At 35.1% G+C, this 18,277-nt stretch overlaps 2 protein-coding genes and 1 pseudogene across 3 annotated transcripts; 2 read left to right on the top strand and 1 right to left on the bottom strand.

Moving 5' to 3' along the window:
- LOC104788000 (uncharacterized) lies at window positions 1-3,624 on the top strand. Its single transcript, XM_087456397.1, has 4 exons — window positions 1-1,082; window positions 1,170-1,359; window positions 1,443-2,135; window positions 3,511-3,624. Exons 1-3 carry the CDS (start codon window positions 660-662, stop codon window positions 1,958-1,960), a joined length of 1,131 nt encoding a protein of 376 aa, XP_087312523.1. The 5' UTR covers window positions 1-659; the 3' UTR covers window positions 1,961-2,135; window positions 3,511-3,624.
- Window positions 3,625-10,582: 6,958 nt separating this feature from the next.
- LOC104706754 (uncharacterized) lies at window positions 10,583-14,362 on the bottom strand (annotated as a pseudogene). Its single transcript, XR_015560703.1, has 2 exons — window positions 13,985-14,362; window positions 10,583-13,780 (listed from the first exon to the last, which is right to left on the bottom strand). The product of XR_015560703.1 is annotated as an uncharacterized LOC104706754 (transcript).
- On the top strand, window positions 14,302-16,869 carry LOC104788008 (armadillo repeat-containing protein LFR). Its single transcript, XM_010513683.3, has 8 exons — window positions 14,302-14,572; window positions 14,883-15,052; window positions 15,160-15,293; window positions 15,389-15,645; window positions 15,826-15,931; window positions 16,031-16,169; window positions 16,264-16,391; window positions 16,479-16,869. The coding sequence occupies exons 1-8, from the start codon at window positions 14,380-14,382 to the stop codon at window positions 16,732-16,734; spliced, it is 1,383 nt and encodes a 460-aa protein (XP_010511985.2). The 5' UTR covers window positions 14,302-14,379; the 3' UTR covers window positions 16,735-16,869.
- The last annotated feature ends 1,408 nt before the right edge of the window (window positions 16,870-18,277 follow it).

An 18,277-nucleotide genomic window follows, 5' to 3' on the forward strand; every position in this document is an offset into this window, starting at 1 on the left:
TTGAGAGAGCCTCTTCAGCTTCGGGATCTCTCTCTCTCTCTCTTACTACTCCTTTATAAGATTAAGCCAACCTCTCTTTACCCACACCATCCACACACATACACGCACATAAGAAAAAAAATTCATCACAAAAATACGTTTTCTTATATAATAATCTCTCTCTCTCTCTCTAAGATTTGTCGCTTTACCTTTTGAAATTCTCCGGCGATGAATCTCGCCGGGAAAATGAATATTCCGGTTATGATATCTGTATCTGTTACTAGTAACGCCGTCGTCTCTTACCATCGCCGTCATGTCTTCCGTGAAAAATCATCGGAGTTGAACTGATCCTTCTCTTTAAGAGACTTTTTTTGTTTTTTGTTTTTGTTATTATTATTCTTTGCTTCGTTTTTGTTAAGAAGATGATCCGCTGATTTCAGAAGTTTCTCCTTCTGGTTTTTTAGCTGAGAGGTGTTGTTAGATTCTTCTTCTTCTTTCTTCTTCTTCTCTGGGTTTTTGAAATCCAATTTTGGAAGTTTTGTTTTTAAGTTTCTGTTTGAAGAGATCTGAGATAGAGTGTATATGAAATTCAAATCTGTTAAAAACTTCTTTTGAATTTTGAAATTTGACTTTGTGAAGAAGAAACTTCAGATCTTCGTCTTTGTGAGAGAGAGAGAGCTATGCCATTTACGATGAAGATCCAACCGATTGATATCGATTCTTCTTCTCCAGCCGTAGTAGTAGTACCTGGCAACAACAAACCGGTTCTCAAATCTCGTCTCAAACGTTTGTTCGATCGTCCCTTCACAAACGTATTGAGAAACACCGCAACAACCACCGAGAAACCTTTCGTAGTCACCGTTGGTGAAGCTCAGCAAAACGGAGGAGGAGGAGGAGGAGTGACGGCGGAGTTCGAGCCAAGTTCCGTTTGCTTAGCGAAGATGGTTCAGAACTTCATAGAAGAAAACAACAACGAGAAACAAGCTAAATGTGGACGTAATCGCTGCAATTGCTTCAACGGCAACAACGATACCTCCTCCGATGATGAATCAGATCTGTTCGGTGGTTCAATCGACGGTTGCGACGCTTCTGATCATCTCAAGGTAAACAACCAAACAACAACAAATCTATCACTTGTTTATTCGATTTCTCTTACCTAATTTTTTGAATTCCTCGATTCTGAAATTCAGAGTTTGATCCCGTGCACAACCGTCGCCGAGAGGAATCTGTTAGCCGACGCGGCGAAGATTGTAGATAAGAACAAATCAGTGAAACGAAAAGACGATATGAAGAAGATCGTCAACGAAGGACTCTTATCTCTTAACTACGATTCTTCAATCTGCAAATCTAAATGGGATAAATCTCCTTCCTTCCCAGCTGGTATGTATTAACATCTTCATCTTCTTCAACAACAACTTTTGTGTGACTGACTGACTAATAATGAATTTTTTAATTTTGTCCAGGTGAATATGAGTACATAGATGTGATAATCGGAGAAGAAAGGTTGATAATCGATGTAGATTTCCGATCAGAGTTCGATATAGCGAGACAGACGAGTGGTTACAAGTCTCTGCTCCAATCTCTACCGTTCATTTTCGTCGGAAAATCTGATCGGTTGAGTCAGATCGTGTTTTTGATATCGGAAGCGGCGAAACAGAGCTTGAAGAAGAAAGGGATGCATTTTCCTCCTTGGAGGAAAGCTGAGTACATGCGATCTAAGTGGCTTTCTTCTTATACGCGAGCTGGAGGAAACGCCGATGAACAGACGGAGACGGTGGTGGTTGCGGCGGAGGAGAAGGAGGTGATGGATAGTGTAGAGATTGAGCTTGTTTTTGAGGAGAAATGTTTATCTCCGAGAGTGAAGAATATTAATTCTTCTTCTTCCTCCTCTCCAAACGACGGCGGCGATGATGACGTGGCGGTGGAGAGAGAAGTGAAGGCTGTTACCGGATTAGCTTCACTCTTTAAGGAAAAGCCCTGAATAATAATAAAAAAAAACAAATTTTGGAAGTTTTTTTTTTTTTTTTTCTCTAATTTTCCTTAATTTTGATGGTAAAAAAAAAACAAATATTAAAAAATATATATAACATTACCATATTATATATTGGCTTTTTTCTTTTCTTTTACCTTTTTCTATAGTTGTTTTGACCTCTCTTGTTTTTTTCTGGGAAAACGTCCTATTTCTCTCTCGGAACTATCATATCGTATTAGATCCACACCGAACTTTGACCTCGTTCTATAGCTCCTTCGAACTTAAGTCGTCCACCTATTTCTACCCGAATCCATAGTTCTATTGCTATTTTCTCTTCGGATTAAAACTTCTCATCTAATTCTCCATAAATTTGGTTTATACGGTTTATAATTGGTTTAATATTTGCTTAACTAACTAATAAATCCTATTAACCGGATTAAATCTTATTTCAACCCGATTTTAAAATTAAACCCATCAAACCGGATGAAGAAAGCTGAAAATTTAACCACAAAAAAATAAAGCTTAAAAACAATTGAGAAACCTTTGCATAAAACTCATTAATCTCTCGTCAGCCAAGGTAGACTAATCCTTTGGATTTTGAATTGAGGATTTCGATTATGTGGGTTATTAGATAGAAGAAGACTGGGGAAAAACTTTTGGGTCTTGTGGCAAATTGGCAATGATGTGATTTTAGCATAAAGTTTGCTGTTTTGAGAAGAAGATGGGATCTGGGCGGAGCAAATCATGTTGTGGCTCGTCTGTGGTGAGAGGAGATGATGATATCGATGTGGCTTAATCTCCTCTGTCGTCTTCTAGTGGTGGTGAAGCGGAGAAGATCAAAGAGTCTTTGTGTGGTCTTCACTCTTCTTGTCTTCACGACAATGACGATGATAATAATGATGACCAGGTCTGAGTTTTTTTTTAATGTAGTTTCGATTGTTTTATGGAATTAGGTCAAAATCATGAGTCTTGATTTCTTTAGGTGTGTAATGGATGGATAAGGAATGGTCATGGAAGTGATTCACGGCGTAGAATGGAATCAAGGAATCAAAGAGATGATTCAAATTGCTATGAAAATTGACCGATGAACAAAAATCTTAAAATTTGCCCAGAAAAAAAAAATCTGAAAACGAAAGACGTGGGTAACATCGACGACACTAGATTGGTTCATCCTTATCGACAGATTATCAAATCTCAATTGAAATGATTTTTGGTTAATTGCAATGATTTTCCAATGTACTTTTGTAATTTTGAAATCAAAATTCACAAAATAGTAATTTTTTTTTAGTTTCAAAAACCGGGTGAAGAAAAATATGTTAGACATATTGTTTACGGGTCGGGTCAAATTTTTAATGTTGTCTGGTTTGAAAAATTGGTTACATACCAGATTTGTGTCGGTTTGTTAGTAAACCGTTTAAACCAAAAAAATTGGAGAAATAGCAATAGAATTACGAATTCGGGTAGAAATAGGTGGACGACTTAAGCTCGAAGGAGCTATAGAACAAGGTCAAAGTTCGGTGTGGATTTAATACGATATGATAGTTCCGAGGGGGAAATAGGACGTTTTCCCTTTTTTTCTTTTACAAGGAGTTTTTTACCACTTTGTACTTAGTACTACCGTCCACGGTGAAAAATAAATAAATAATTTACTTATTTCCCAGAATAAATAAAAATGTTATCTCTAAAATTTAGTACTTCCGAAACTCAAAGAAAACACCTGAGAAATCGTGCAGTGGTGGATATAAATATAAGTATTTGTGTGTATAATCTTAAGACGATACCGTTTAATATATGTAAGCAGATAAGGGAACATAAGAGTATGACACGATTTTTTTTTTTTTAGTTTCTCCTCTTTTCATGAAACCTTTGATTAATTAAACGTTAAGGGTTACTGCTAATTTTGTTTACTCCTACTCATCTGTTTTACTGTTAAGCTTTGAACCGAGAAAACATATTAGGCAGAGCAGATCAACTGGTTCAAACAGATCAAACAAAATAAACATAGATCAAATATTTAGTTGTTTAAGTGCAAATGAAAGATGAATAGCATAAAAAAAGCTGTAGAGCAGATCCGCATGTATTTCTCCTGTATTTATCACAAAAAAACAAAAAAAATATGAACTGCACACAGTTCATCTGCATTAATTTTGAAAATAAAAAAAAATCTTGAATGGTAACTTAGTAATAAGAGAACTACGTTAAAGAGTGATCTACTATTTTTCTTGTCTTCCCATTCAAAGCCTTAGTTTTGGTTAAAATGACGACAGCATTGAGAGAAGAGCGAAGCTCGTGGGCTTTCGATACTTGTGTGGAGTGCCAGAGCTCTTCTTGAACAACGTCTCTTGTTCTCTCTTTTGCTTTGGAATTAACTTGTTTTTTTCTAAGAAGTTTTTTTTTGCCTTAATTGTTTTAGTTTAATGATTTTTGTTTGTTTCGGTAATCTCATTTTCTTTCTTTATTAGAACAACTTTAGACATTTACCAAAATCTTGACACGTTAAAACCTGGTCCATTTTTTATTTATCAAATTGGCTCTCCAACTAACTAATAAAACCATATAGCTTAGGTGGATTTTTTATCTTGTTTTTAGTCTGAAAAAAAACTTAGGTGGATGTATAAAATAGTAGTATGGATAATGAAAATTGACTCTTTATATCTACATTTCATAAAAATAGAATTTTAAAACTAAATAATAAATACTAGTAATTTAGCTATTTTTAACTCTAATATAATAGGAAAATCTTATTAAAAAATTATATATAAAATACTAAACAATTATCTTTATGTAAATGGAGGAAATGAATATAAATGTTGAGTAATCAACTTTGATCATCGATAGGAACAATAAATAAAAATCGACTGAAATTACAAAACAAAATTAACCTAATATGTGTTCACTTTCAAGTTTTAACTATTACTATGGACCTTGCAACAACGTATGAGAGAGGTTTTTTTATGTATTTATGTGGTTCCAATGTTATAACTGGATTGATATTTTGTTTCTTAATAGATCAAAAATTTTGGATGAATGATTTTTTGATTTATTTATTTGTCAATTTGCATTTCATTCAATTCAAAGGATAAAAAAAAATAAAAGTTTTTCAGTGGTTCGTGCTTGTAAAACGTGTTAGATATTTGTTCATGCAGTACCCATCGGTGTAGGTATGTATATTTTTGCAGGAATAGAGAAATCACAATTGTCCCTTCGGGGACATCCGATAAAAAAAGAGAAATCACAATTGTGACTCTTCTTGAACACAATAAATCACTTTTTTTTTTTCCCTTGTTATCAAGCTATAAAATATTCAATCGATAAAAGGGTACCTTTCAATATTTAAAAAGTATTTATTTTTTGGTTGAATTGATGTTACATTGTTTATGCATGATTATTATAGTATATCAATCTATAACCAATAATCAATATAATAATGAATTATAAAATTAAAAATCAATCAACATTTTAGTATTAAAGAAACAAATCATACATAATTATAAAATGTTTAAATTTCATTTATGATATAAAATAATATATTATTCAACATAAAAAAATTATACAGTGAGAAACTTCTAATTATTTTTATTTAGTTTTTACGCGGTAATTGTTTTGATATTTAAATTGATAAATTTCAATTTTTGTTTGCCAATATTAATGAATCACTGTTTACTTGATCATTATTTATTTGTTTGTGTGGCTAAGGTTAATACGTAGGCAGTAGACTTGTTGATACAACAATAAAATTATGTGGTTAACGTTAATTCAAGCCCCATGGGGTTGGTTAACTACACAAGCAATGATCAACAAAACTAAGATTGATCATATGTAGAAGTTTTACTATATTGGATCATCGCTTCTAGATTTTTCTTATAGATCTGATCCTATAGGTAACATAGGATCATGGACTGATCAGTACGTACTCCTAGTTTCTAGATCATTCGCTATCATATATAACAATTATGTGGAAGAATATACAGAGCCGGCCAGGACTACAAGCAGAGCAAGCAGGTGCTTGCTGCCATCAGCCAATATCTAGTCATTAATCGGCCCTTATCCTGTAAAGTTTTCTTAGTCTGATGGTAAAAGTAGTTGATTTTTAACCTTATGTAAAAGTAGTTATAAAATATTAGGGTTGCAGCCCATTAATGTTCATCGCCGGCTCTGAGAATATATATGTGATACTTCTCAAGTTTTAGGAAAATGATATTAAGATGATGTACACAAATACGACTTTAGACCAATCTATATATTACGATAGCCCGCAACCAATCTTTGCATGCCCATGAAACACATTATGCTTAACTACTAAATCATACTTATGTGATTAAGTTCAATCTAACAATATCCCTCGAGTCTCTCAATGTCTTCAACGAATCTATTAGTTGATGTTCTCACGAAACCTTTATAGTAATTTTAATTGAGTTTTAATCAAGATTGGTTTTGCAAACCGTGGACCATCTTGAAAACATATATAAAAAAAAATAGACACACATATACATATAGTTCGTTTAGATCTCAATCTTATCTCTTCATGTACTTGTATATACCGATGTACTTTTTCATCATAAATCAAGGAAATACGCTTCCCTAGTCAAATGAGGTTTTGATGTGGAATACTAATACGTGATGGTTTTCCATTTTTCTTTGCTATTTCAATTTAGAATTGTCACTACAAGTACAAAGATACAAATGTAAACATTGTTTTGTTTCTTCCAATCCAAAATATTACAAAATTTCTAAAGATTAACCTAGGTCATTTCACGAATTTGATGGAATCAATATATATAAGATCCCGCTACATTTGTTTTGGATCTAAAAACAAAAAAAAAACAAAACAAAATGATATTCAACTTTTAATGGATAAAAGCTAGCTAGAATGGTTTTAGCCGGTCTTCATGAACAAATGTTTGGAAAATTTGATATCCTATTACATACGTTTCATTTTTGCTTCTTGTTAATGGATCCCAAGGACACATGATCTTCGCTTAAAAACTTGTACATATATAGAAAATTAGTGAGCATAGCAAAGAATCTATAACATTAGTGATATTGTTAAATCTACTTTTTTCTTCATCAGGTCACTTAATTGCCATGTCTTGTCAGAACTTTTTTAAAATAAAAATTGAATGTTTGGAAACAGTTAAAGGTATTCTTTCTTTTCCTCCATTTCTGTCAAAAGCCTAAACCAAGTATTATTTACATGGACCTAACCTAAAATTTAAACACATACATATAATTTTATATGTGAAATGCATCACAATCATTGATGTGGGGGCACAAGTCAATTCATCCATAACTATAGTATTTATTATCATTGTTGTTATTATTTTATATGTCACATATCAAACGTATTTGTATATTTCGAATTATTTGACAATAGGGTAGGGTCGGTTACAACAATTTCACAAGCTGTGGGGTCTTAATTCCCTTTTCTTATTACCATCCACTTTTTTATTTTATTTTTCTGGATTTGACATTATTTGCACGGGTAGAAAAAATTAAATCTTAAATTTAAATATCCCTATACTATTTATTATCAATATCTTATTATCTTTTTGGTACGTTTCTCTTTGTTACCAATGGGAAAAAGAGAAAGTAATAATAAACCATGGGGTTAGATTTAATGTCTATAGAAAACGACTCTCCACCCACTCATTTATATAGTTTTTGGAGATTATCTAACTTTGTTAATTCTTTTTTTTTTTCACATGAGCTTTGGCTAATGAGACAATCAAGGTTTCTGCTGCACTAAAGAAAGAGAGAAGAAATGGGTTTTATTAATTTTAAAGGTTATTTGCACAACCAACTTGTTATATTGTTGCAAATTATTATTTTTGTTGAAACCCCCACATGAACGTTACAATGATTTGTTTATATTATAAGGGGTTGTCTATGTATAGAGAGAGAGAGAGGAGAACAGGATAAAGAGGCATCTTTTTATAAGCCAACATTGATCATTAGACATTTTTAAAGTGCTTTTCTTCAATATTGAAAATTGAAAACTTACTACATACTCTCTTGTCCGTTTTTTTTCTTCTCCCATCTCTCTTTTTATCTTTTGGAATTTACATGTCTTCTTTTAACACATTTTGTCAAATTATACCTTTTTTCTTTCTTCAAGCTTATTAGGTTTATATAACGTGATACTTGTAGATATTGATGGCTAGGAAGAGTTAAGGTGTTGTGAGAATATGTTAACACATCTATCATAATGCCTTAATATATTAGGTTTACTAGATATATAAATTACGTGTAGGTGAACAGTAGATATTTTATTTTGTTTGTTGTCAACGAATATTAGATTTATAGGAAAGAAAAAAAAGAAAGAAGAAAAAAGCAAAGAGACACGGAGGAGATGTGAAGAGAGACTTATCCACTTTGACATAAGACTTGGAATATTAGGTGACAACATGTGATTCCTCTCCTCACTCTCATCCATTTTTTTTTTGTTATTAAGATAAAAGAACTACTCAATTTCATTCATGACCCTGATTTGGTCGCACTTGCATTATAACGTTTCTTGTTTCTATCTTTCCCTGATATCTATTATTACAAGAAGATGTCCCATAATAAAAATATTATTTTTCTAAAGATACCAATAGAACTAATTTTTTTTTTACCAATGGTGTTATATCCAGAGTTTGTTGTTTCAACTTGGGTTTGAGTTTTATTGGATCTTAAGATTTTTGGTTTATAGGTAATCACTAATCAGTATTAAAAGTGAAACATAATCTAATACGGATGATTTGATACGACTTTTTATTTTTTTCTGTTCGCATTTGAAATTTAAATATCCTTAACTTTTAAATAACTTTAGATCTTAGATCATTTAAAGTAAGTTAAAACTTTGCATTCTTTCTTCTTTTAATATAAAAATAATGACTCTAATTAGACCATTATAATATAATATCATTTTTGGATATATTATCCAGTTAGGTTTTATTTATATAAGACTGAGTTCTCTGAACACTCTGAAGTTTTATTTTATATTAGATTGTGAAATTAAAAATTTGGGTTCTATTGATTTTAAATAATAGATTTATGCTTCTTGTTTGCATATTGTTTATTTAACTTGCATTGATACATAATAATTATTATTTGTATATAAACTATAAATATCTTTGTTTAATTGTAGATAGTTAAGTTTTGTATGCATTGATAGTGAGATATCAATTTTATTAATAATTTCTAATTATTGCATGTTGACAAAAAAAAAAAATTTACCTCAAAATTTATAAATATTTGTGTAAAAAAAAAACTTTAAAACCACAACATCAATCAAAATGCGAATAATTATATATCAGCCACAACAAGTATGTAAAAAATTATATCTCTAGACATATATATACTAACCCACACAATAAACAAGTTTCTCTTAGGCAATATTTAAGTGAAGAGAAATCAAGCTATTCATCAAACTACTAGTATTTGTATCTTCAAAACTCAATAGCTTGAATTCTATATCAACTATCATAATAGTCATTGAAGTCCTTACAAAATTAAAAAATATATGATCACTATTTTGAAAACAATATAAAGTGGGTTGGGTACAAACTAAGTAAAAGAACTTCACCCCCTTGTCGGGTTTATGGATATTTATGGACAACTTATGAATATATATTTATTACACCTTTCTGAACTATTATCTGTTAAGATCATAATGATTTACATAAATCCAAAAACCAAAGCTATTAAAAACATATATAAACAATATGTAGCATTGCTTGAGGATGCAACAAATACGATTAAAAATATTATCATATGATCAAATCTGAATTCTCAGACTTGTAATTGATTCTCTCTTATTGTCTAGATCTTTAAACTAAAACTTAACTAATTAATCAGATCCAAAAAATATCAGACAGCTTGGAAACTACATAACTAGTATGAACAATATAACAATTAAAATGAAAAAGTAAAATTGAAGGTAGGTTTTGTTTCCAAAGAGAAGCTTCATTAACTTCTCTAATCCATTGAACTGTGTTATCTGATTCTAGAAGCAAAAGCAATGACAGCTAGAGGGAGAAGAGTGATGACACTCCTTAATGGTTACTCAGAGGTTATTCATTAGAAACCTATTTACAGAAAACTGAATAGAAAAATATCGTATGATACTATTTAATACACACATTGATTGTTTGTTTAGAAAATATAGGATAATAAAAGCTACAAGAAAAAATGAAGTCAGGATTCTCTACTACTACTAGGTTATCAATAAAAATATCTCCTAGTTGTTAGTTGTAGGTGCACTTTTAATTTGGTTCATCATATTTATTTATGAAGAAAATGAAAAATAAGTTCCTTAAATAAAGCTTACCTATAAAAATAGGTTTATATAATTTCCCCAACTTGTACAAAGAGAGGCATAGAACCAAAGTCCAATTCGAAGCAATTTAAAGTCCACTCTACTATTGTTCATTTACGAAATTTAATATACATAAATGGTTTGTCATCAGAGGCTATCCATTAGAAACCATATACATAAATTGAAACGTCAAACTTTATATTGTTGACAAAAAAAAAAAAAAACTCTATATTAATACACACATTTAAGTTGTTGAGAAATATAGGACAATAAAAGCTAGAAAAAGAAAAATGAAGTAGTTGTAGGTGTACTTTAATTGTAGTTCATATCAATTTTTCAAAACAACTACTATGCTCTTTCTTCACTTTATAGTTTCTCTAACATGTACCAAAGTGAGCACAAGCCCAACTCGAAGCCCAATCAAAAATGAAGAAACAACAAATATAATAAACTCAAACTTTACGAGCCAAGGTTCTTTGTTTAGTGGCGTGTTGAACCACTTTCTCCTCAACGTGTAATCCTTTCCTGCGTCGTACGGCGTTGATGAGCTTCCTCGCAGTGTTCGGGAGCACGCTTGCTCCGTCGCCAAACTCCTCGATCTCTTCTTCGGTTTTGGGAACAAAGAATGGGTCTTCCTCGAGCATTTCCCAATGGCTCAGAACCATCAGAGCACTCGCACCACCAGACGTTCCTTTTCTCAGCTCGTCCGCAAAACCAAAGCTTTCCGAAACGGGCACGTACGCATGGACTGTGAACAGAGACGACCCTTCTTGCATTTCTTCCTTGAGCACTTTCGCTCGTCTTCTGCTTAGAACCGCGTACATTGGACCAAGATACTCAGGTGCAGTGTTCAGTTCGCAAAAGTACATTGCTTCGACAATCCTTGGATTTTTCTGAAGCACGGCGGCTCTACAGGCGTCTTTGACAGCTGTCATGACTTGTCCTGTGAAAATGCCAAAGTGTTCGGGTTTATCTGATTCAATATCTTCTGCGGGTGCGAGATGAGACTCAACGGTGAAAGCTAATCCCCACATTGGTTCGTCGCATAGAGGTCCTGATGCTGTTGCTAGCTGAAAACCTGAGACAATGCTGCTCTCGAGAGTCAGAGCTTCGCTGTAAAGTGCTGTTTCAGATGCCTCTGAAGGTATCTCAGTAGAATCTTCTGTAAAGCCAAGTCTTTGAGAGACATGAGGAGAGCCTCTTACGAGCATTGATCCATCCTCGGCGATTCTTTTACCATCTGGAGCGAATAGTATGTTTGGACCTTTTTCTCGTGGACCAAGCGCCCAAATCCTCTTGAGCAGTTTTGACCATTCGGTTTTACATTTTTCGCGATCCTTTTCGGTTTCAGAACTTGATGAAACGCTAGCTTCAGTTAACTGTTTCTTCAATTCTTCGATGGGATCCACATTCTCTCCGAGACTTGGGTTTTGAGATTCTAGTATCTTAACGCTATGACTGCCTTTACCTCCAATTATGTCACCAAGCAATTCAGTGTTCTCATCCAGCAGCTTAGTTAGAGCGTGTGGTAGTTTCATGACGTGTACTCTGATAATGCATCTGCCATTTGGAGTTCTCTTCTCAATGTAATCAGAAGTATTCAAGCTTAGAGATCTCAAACTTTCCAAAAGATTAGATCCATCACCTTCAATGGTCTCCCTGTATGAAACGAGAGGCGGGGAGACTTCAAGGTTCACTTTGGCAAATCTCTCTTTCAAATCTTTGACACATCTCTCTAAATGAACCTCTCCAGCAGCAGCAAGAACGTGTTCTCCTCTAGCAGACACCGTGATCTCCACAAATGGATCTGCTCGGTTCAGAAGTCTTAGACCTTTCATCAGAGCACTCATATCTGCAGGATCCGACGGTTCAATCGCCACTCTAAGAGTAGGAGAAACCTGAAACTCCATGCTGGCTAAGGGCCAGCAGTTTCTAGTCGATGAAAGTGTTGCGCTTTTTGATATATATGGTCCAAGACCTCTTATAGCCACTACATTTCCGGCTTTCACCTCGGTTACTGGTGTTAAACCTTGCCCCATCATAAGATATAGGGAATGCAGTTCTGCTTCCTGAATGTACTTGTGAGACGATTCGCCTTTGAGGGGATCATATAGAGCGGTAATTACAAAGACTCTTTGCCCTGCGCGAAGAACCCCGCTAAAGATCCTAGCAAATGCAAGGAAGCACTCATCCGACTCGCTTGTACTGTCCTCATCATTTAACCCGTTCATCCTCTCCCTGTGATTTCCATCTTGAGGAATCATTTTCATGGGAATAGCAAACATTTTCGACACAAACACAACACAAGGGCTTTCATGGCTAGAATCACAAGCCTCAATTGATTTTCTAACAAGCGCTGCTTCTGCAAGGACACTTGAATCAACATCGTCACCACCGATAATTTTCCTTTCTGGAACCAAGCGCGGGATTCTATATCCCTGTGCTGCGATGGGGTCAGGCAGATGTTTCACAGCCATAGACAAGACTGCATCAGACAAAGGAAGCCAACGGCTCATCACTGATTGAAGAACGTTTTTAGGATCCTTGTTCTGAAGTTCGCGTGGCGGAATAGACAAATTGAAAGATTTAATAACTTTCTCAAGAACGGCTCTATCCCCACCGGGATCTAATGCAGCCTCGTAAACCTGCCACAAAGGCTCAAGCACAAACTGCACAAACATTGGTTTTGCCTTGCTTCCTGCACTCAAAGACTTCTTCCCTACAATCATCTTAGTCTTAGGAACATAATAACGAGGACCCCACAACGATTTCTGCAACGCAGTCGCACTAGCTCCAAGCTTAGAGGCATAGAAATTAGCAAACTCAGCGATCCCAAAACCCCACCCATCCAAAGCACACACAAAAACCACATTACCCTTCTGAGGCTGAAAAGTAACTTCTTCATCATCCTCCAACAACTCAAGACTCTCAGCAGAAAGCTCACCAGAAGGACTAGCAAGTATAGAGTCAACATCAGACAAATACTTCTCCGACTTATAAGCACTCACAATCCCATTAACCTCATGAACAATCCTAATCAAACGCGTATAAGCTTCCATGGGACTCAACCTCAACTCACAAATCAACCTATCAATCTTATTAAGCACCAAACAAGGTGTCAACTTCTCAATCCAAGCTTGACGCAACACAGCATGAGTCTGAATATGAACACCTTCAACAGCATCAACCAAAACCAAAGCACCATCACTCAACCTAGCTGCTGTTGAGACTTCACTACAAAAATCCATATGCCCAGGGGAATCAATCAGGTTCAACGAATAGTCTTTATAACGAAGAGAAATCGAAGAGCTCTTCATCGTGATTGCACGCCTCTGTTCTTCATCAAGATAGTCCATGAACCTAAGCTTACCGGCTAGTCTCGGATGAAGTACACCGCCACCAGATGAAGCAATCAGGTGGTCAGCTAGGGTCGTCTTACCGTGGTCTACATGTGCTAATATACATATGTTCCTAACTTTTCTACCATCAGACTCATCCATCTCTTCGATTTACACACTACACACAGCTACCTGCAAGATAATAATATCAAGAAGCAGATTCAATACCTGTATCGAGAGACCGAATTCAAAAAATCCGATTGCGAATCGAATACACTGAGTTGTGAACTTCTCAAAGAGAGGATCAAAACGAGAGAGAAAAATTCCAAACACGGCCAGAAGATTTGAAAGTTCAAATCAAAAATTTGGGAGCGCAAATCGAAATCTAAAAATCACCTTAAATTGTTGGCGGAGCTCAGACGTTTCAAGAGGATGGTGTTAGCTTGCTTTGACGGCGAAACAACGGCGGCGCAGGGTTTGGCGATTCCTCTGCAAAGTTTAAGTTTGTCTGTATAAAACCATCCACGTGAAGACGTGAACGTTTTTAATTTCAATTAAACCGGACCCCTTTTTAACAATCTTGTAAATTACTACATCGTCTGACTCTAACCGGACTAAACCGAACTAACACGTTTCAAATTTCGATATGACCGGTCTGACTGAAAGAGAGGGTTAAATGCTCTTTTTAATATTTGGGAATCTTAAACCGGACTAAAAACTCCGGGTCCAAATTTCCGAAACCTAAATTCCCAAATTAGAGAGAGAGAGAGAGAGAGAGAGAGAGAGAGGAGATGCAGAAACGGGAGCTTGGGAAATCCGGCGGTAATTCCGGTGGATCTTCGGGTCCACCGGCGAAGAGAGGTCGTCCGTTTGGTAGTACAAGTGCTAACTCAGCTGCTGCTGCTGCTGCAGCTGCGGCGGCCGAAGCGATGTCTCCGTCAGCTCTACTCGGTCCTTCTCTTCTTGTTCACAATTCTTTCATGGGTAAGCTTCGCAATCAGTGTATCGTCCTTGTTTTGTTCTCGTGAAATTAGTTACCGTCCTTGTGAATAGATTACACTGATTTGAAAATTGAGTTGAGATTGATGAGCTCTTCTTTGTACTGCCGAATCTGAATCTCGGGAAGGTAGATAGACATTGTGACTCTCTCAGTCTGTGGTCATCTCTGGCACCACTAGCTTAAAGCTCATTACTTTCCATATTTTGGATATTTGCGTTACCATTTATTTACTAGAGAGTTATGGTTTTGTTTGTTTCTTATTGGTTGTTTTGCTGGGATCATTGGGATTTGTAGAACAGAACAACAGAAGAATAGTCCTTGCGCTACAGAGTGGTTTGAAGAGTGAGGTGACGTGGGCTTTGAATACGCTTACATTGCTCTCCTTCAAAGAAAAGGAGGATATTCGTAGAGATGTCATGCCTCTAGCAAAGATACCTGGCTTGCTTGATGCCCTTCTCTTAATTGTGAGTTGATTCAATTGTTTCTGTATATTAGGTTTGATGTTTAGTGTTAGGATTATGTTTTTTTTTCTCTCTGTTCTTTGAACCAACGTATGCTAATAATTTGGCAGATAGATGACTGGCGTGATATAGCTCTACCAAAGGACCTAACAAGAGGAACTAGGGTCAGATCTTTAGGTACAAATACTTCAGTTACGGGATTTGGCAATGAGTATGATGCTCTAGCCACTATCCAACCCCCTGGGTGAGCCACTTTCGATACTCCTTTCTCAATATAATTTTGAAATATTTTTGCTATTATTTTGGAACCTAAGCGCGGTTAATAATATGGCCTAGCAGATCCGGCATTGGTTCTTCAGCTGCTGAGGCATTAGGGAAAAAGAGCACTGGAAAACATCAGTCATCTCAGTGGTGGATGGAAGAGGATGGTTTATTTAATCTAGACGATGAAGGGAGATCAGAGAAACAAATGTGTGCCATTGCTGCTTCAAACGTTATCCGCAACTTCTCCTTCATGCCAGATAATGAAGTTCTAATGGCTCAGCATCGCCATTGCTTAGAAACTGTTTTCCAGTGCATACAAGATCACATGACCGGTAAGGAGGAATACGAATCCGAACCTTTTTTTTTTGTTTCTTTTACTAGTTAATTCCTCACAGTTGCCTCTGTTTCTTGGATTGAATTGGCATCAATGCATTGTCTCTCTTTAGTCTTTCGTTTTTATGTTCTTAATACTTGATTGGGAAGTATCGTCTTAGCGACTCTTATGTTTACAGAGGACGAAGAGCTGGTCACAAACTCGCTCGAGACAATTGTAAACCTAGCGCATCTAATGGATCTGCGAATCTTCAGCTCGCTTAAACAGTCATTCATCAACATAAAGTGAGAATTTGTATCTCCCTGTTTTTGTCTAACACAATGCTTAATAACTTGTTTCAAACTCCCAACTTAATGTGAGTCAATCATTATTTGTGCAAATAGTGAAAAGAAAGCTGTTCAAGCTGTGGTCGGAATTATTGATTCTTCCGTCAAAGCTTGGAATTGTGCTGCGGCTGAATTGCTGGGGCGTTTGATAATCAATCCGGACAATGAACCTTTCATTAGCCCCCTTATTCCGCAGGTTTGTTGATACCTTCTTTCGTGTAATAATTTTATGGTTTCTGCTTACTTGCTCATTTTAAGTAGAGACCAACAATGAACCCAATCCCTTGCAGATACACAAGCGACTGGTCGATCTTTTGAGCATACAAGCCGTTGATGCACAAGCCGCAGCTGTTGGAGCCCTCTACAATCTCGTGGAGGTTAACATGGATTGCAGATTAAAGCTCGCTAGTGAGAGATGGTATATAATCCCCCTCTCTTATCATATCAAATTACATTTAAACTGTTTTAGATCCCAACAATGACACACCATTATGATCGTTTCCAGGGCGGTTGATAGATTACTGAAAGTGATAAAGACTCCGCATCCGGTTCCAGAAGTATGCAGAAAAGCTGCAATGATACTCGAGAACCTTGTCTCTGAGCCTCAGAACAGAGGATTGCTACTCGCGTACGAGAATGCGTTCGCTGAGCTGCTTTTTCAAGAAGGTAAGTATTCTGATTCGTTTGCTAGGATTTTGTATGAACTCACAGCCAGATCTAATAGCAGAGTGGCTTCGGCTAGAGGAATCTGGGGAATGTAAAAGTCTCTCTAGATTTAGTGGGTTTTGATTAAAAATTAACTATGTTGTAATCTAGTACTAGTTGTAAGACATTATTCATTTGCTATGTATTAGAAAAGCACAGTATTGTTGAACAAAGCAGATGGTTTCTTCTCATTATTGCTCTCTTACATGTGTGATATGATCTTTTTTACTAAAAACAAATTGAGATATTTATTTTTGTGTTTCTTCTATTCAATTTGACATAAATTAACCGAAATTATCACGTTTTGACATTAGAATAGTGAATTGTTTTATCATATTCATAAGTATATGATAAAATAACAAGAATTAAGTCACACGTATACAGTGTTTTGTCCTAATAATTTTCATTCTGAATTAATATGCGTCTTTTCTTGTAATCGAGGAGACGTTTTCACTTGTTTTATGTGTACATTTTTACTTGGATTTGGTTTCGTAAAACGTCATTATATTTTGGACGACAATAACCACCTACTTAACCCATAAACTGTGACCAACAACAAATCTACAATGCAAAGCAAGCTATTGCAATCTTTGTTTTCATTATGTTAATACTTAAATACTCAAAAATTAGTGATAAAACCACAATAGATCACATGGATGTAAATTATCAAAACAATATGAAGAATTTATTTGGTTAAGGGTTTGATTTGTGACATAAAACTAGCTACTAGTATAAATTATGAATGTATTGTTAGAACTTAGAAGCGATTAGAGATGGTGAAACTTTACTGATCATTGGTTTGATTGGTAATCAGTCAAGGGGTACACTCTTTACTGATCAAACTTATCAAACCATCTCCATATTTATCTTCAAAATAAAGTTTAAAGTCAAATTGCTCAAATCTATCTCCATATACATCTCAAAAATGGAGTAATGTTAGAGAAAAACTTATCTCCAAAATGAAGTTGCTCCATTTTGAATTTTTTTTTTTTAAAATAGGTTGGAGATACTCTAACGCTATTGTAATATATTTATTTTCAGTATACAAAGAATTTGTTTTCTTCATGTTGTATTATATATATCCATCATAGTATTGAGTAAGTGGAAGTTTTGTTGAAGAAGGGATATATTATTTGATTTTTATTCAAGAAAACCACATTTGGTGGTTAGGAGAGAAACCAAATCAAATTCTCTAATTGTATTGCTACTTTGAAAGAGGGTCCCAAAACTTTGCTTAATAGAAATACGCCTCTTCATTGGTCCAAGTGTGGGATCCTCTACTGATGTAACGCATCGATATAAATAATTGCATTAGTTCCCTTCGAATTATAATAACATCTATCTAATACTAATATACATTTATACTCTGTCAATAAATAATATGTGGGTGTAACGACACCATTATATGTGGTCCATTGATGCTCTCCTTTTGGCTCCAGTAGTCGCACTTGTCGACCACCAAGTGGACCTTGCCGCTTCTGTAGATTTTTGATTTGTGCGGTTGTGTATAATATAATAAGTTAATAACCAAACAGAGAAATTTGAAGCAAGTCTCATTCAATAACAACAAGTCGTATAATTGCTGAGATTATGGTATAC

This window comes from Camelina sativa, chromosome 1 (assembly GCF_030686135.1).
Source record: "Camelina sativa cultivar CO46 ecotype springtype chromosome 1, ASM3068613v1".
NCBI lineage: Eukaryota > Viridiplantae > Streptophyta > Magnoliopsida > Brassicales > Brassicaceae > Camelina > Camelina sativa.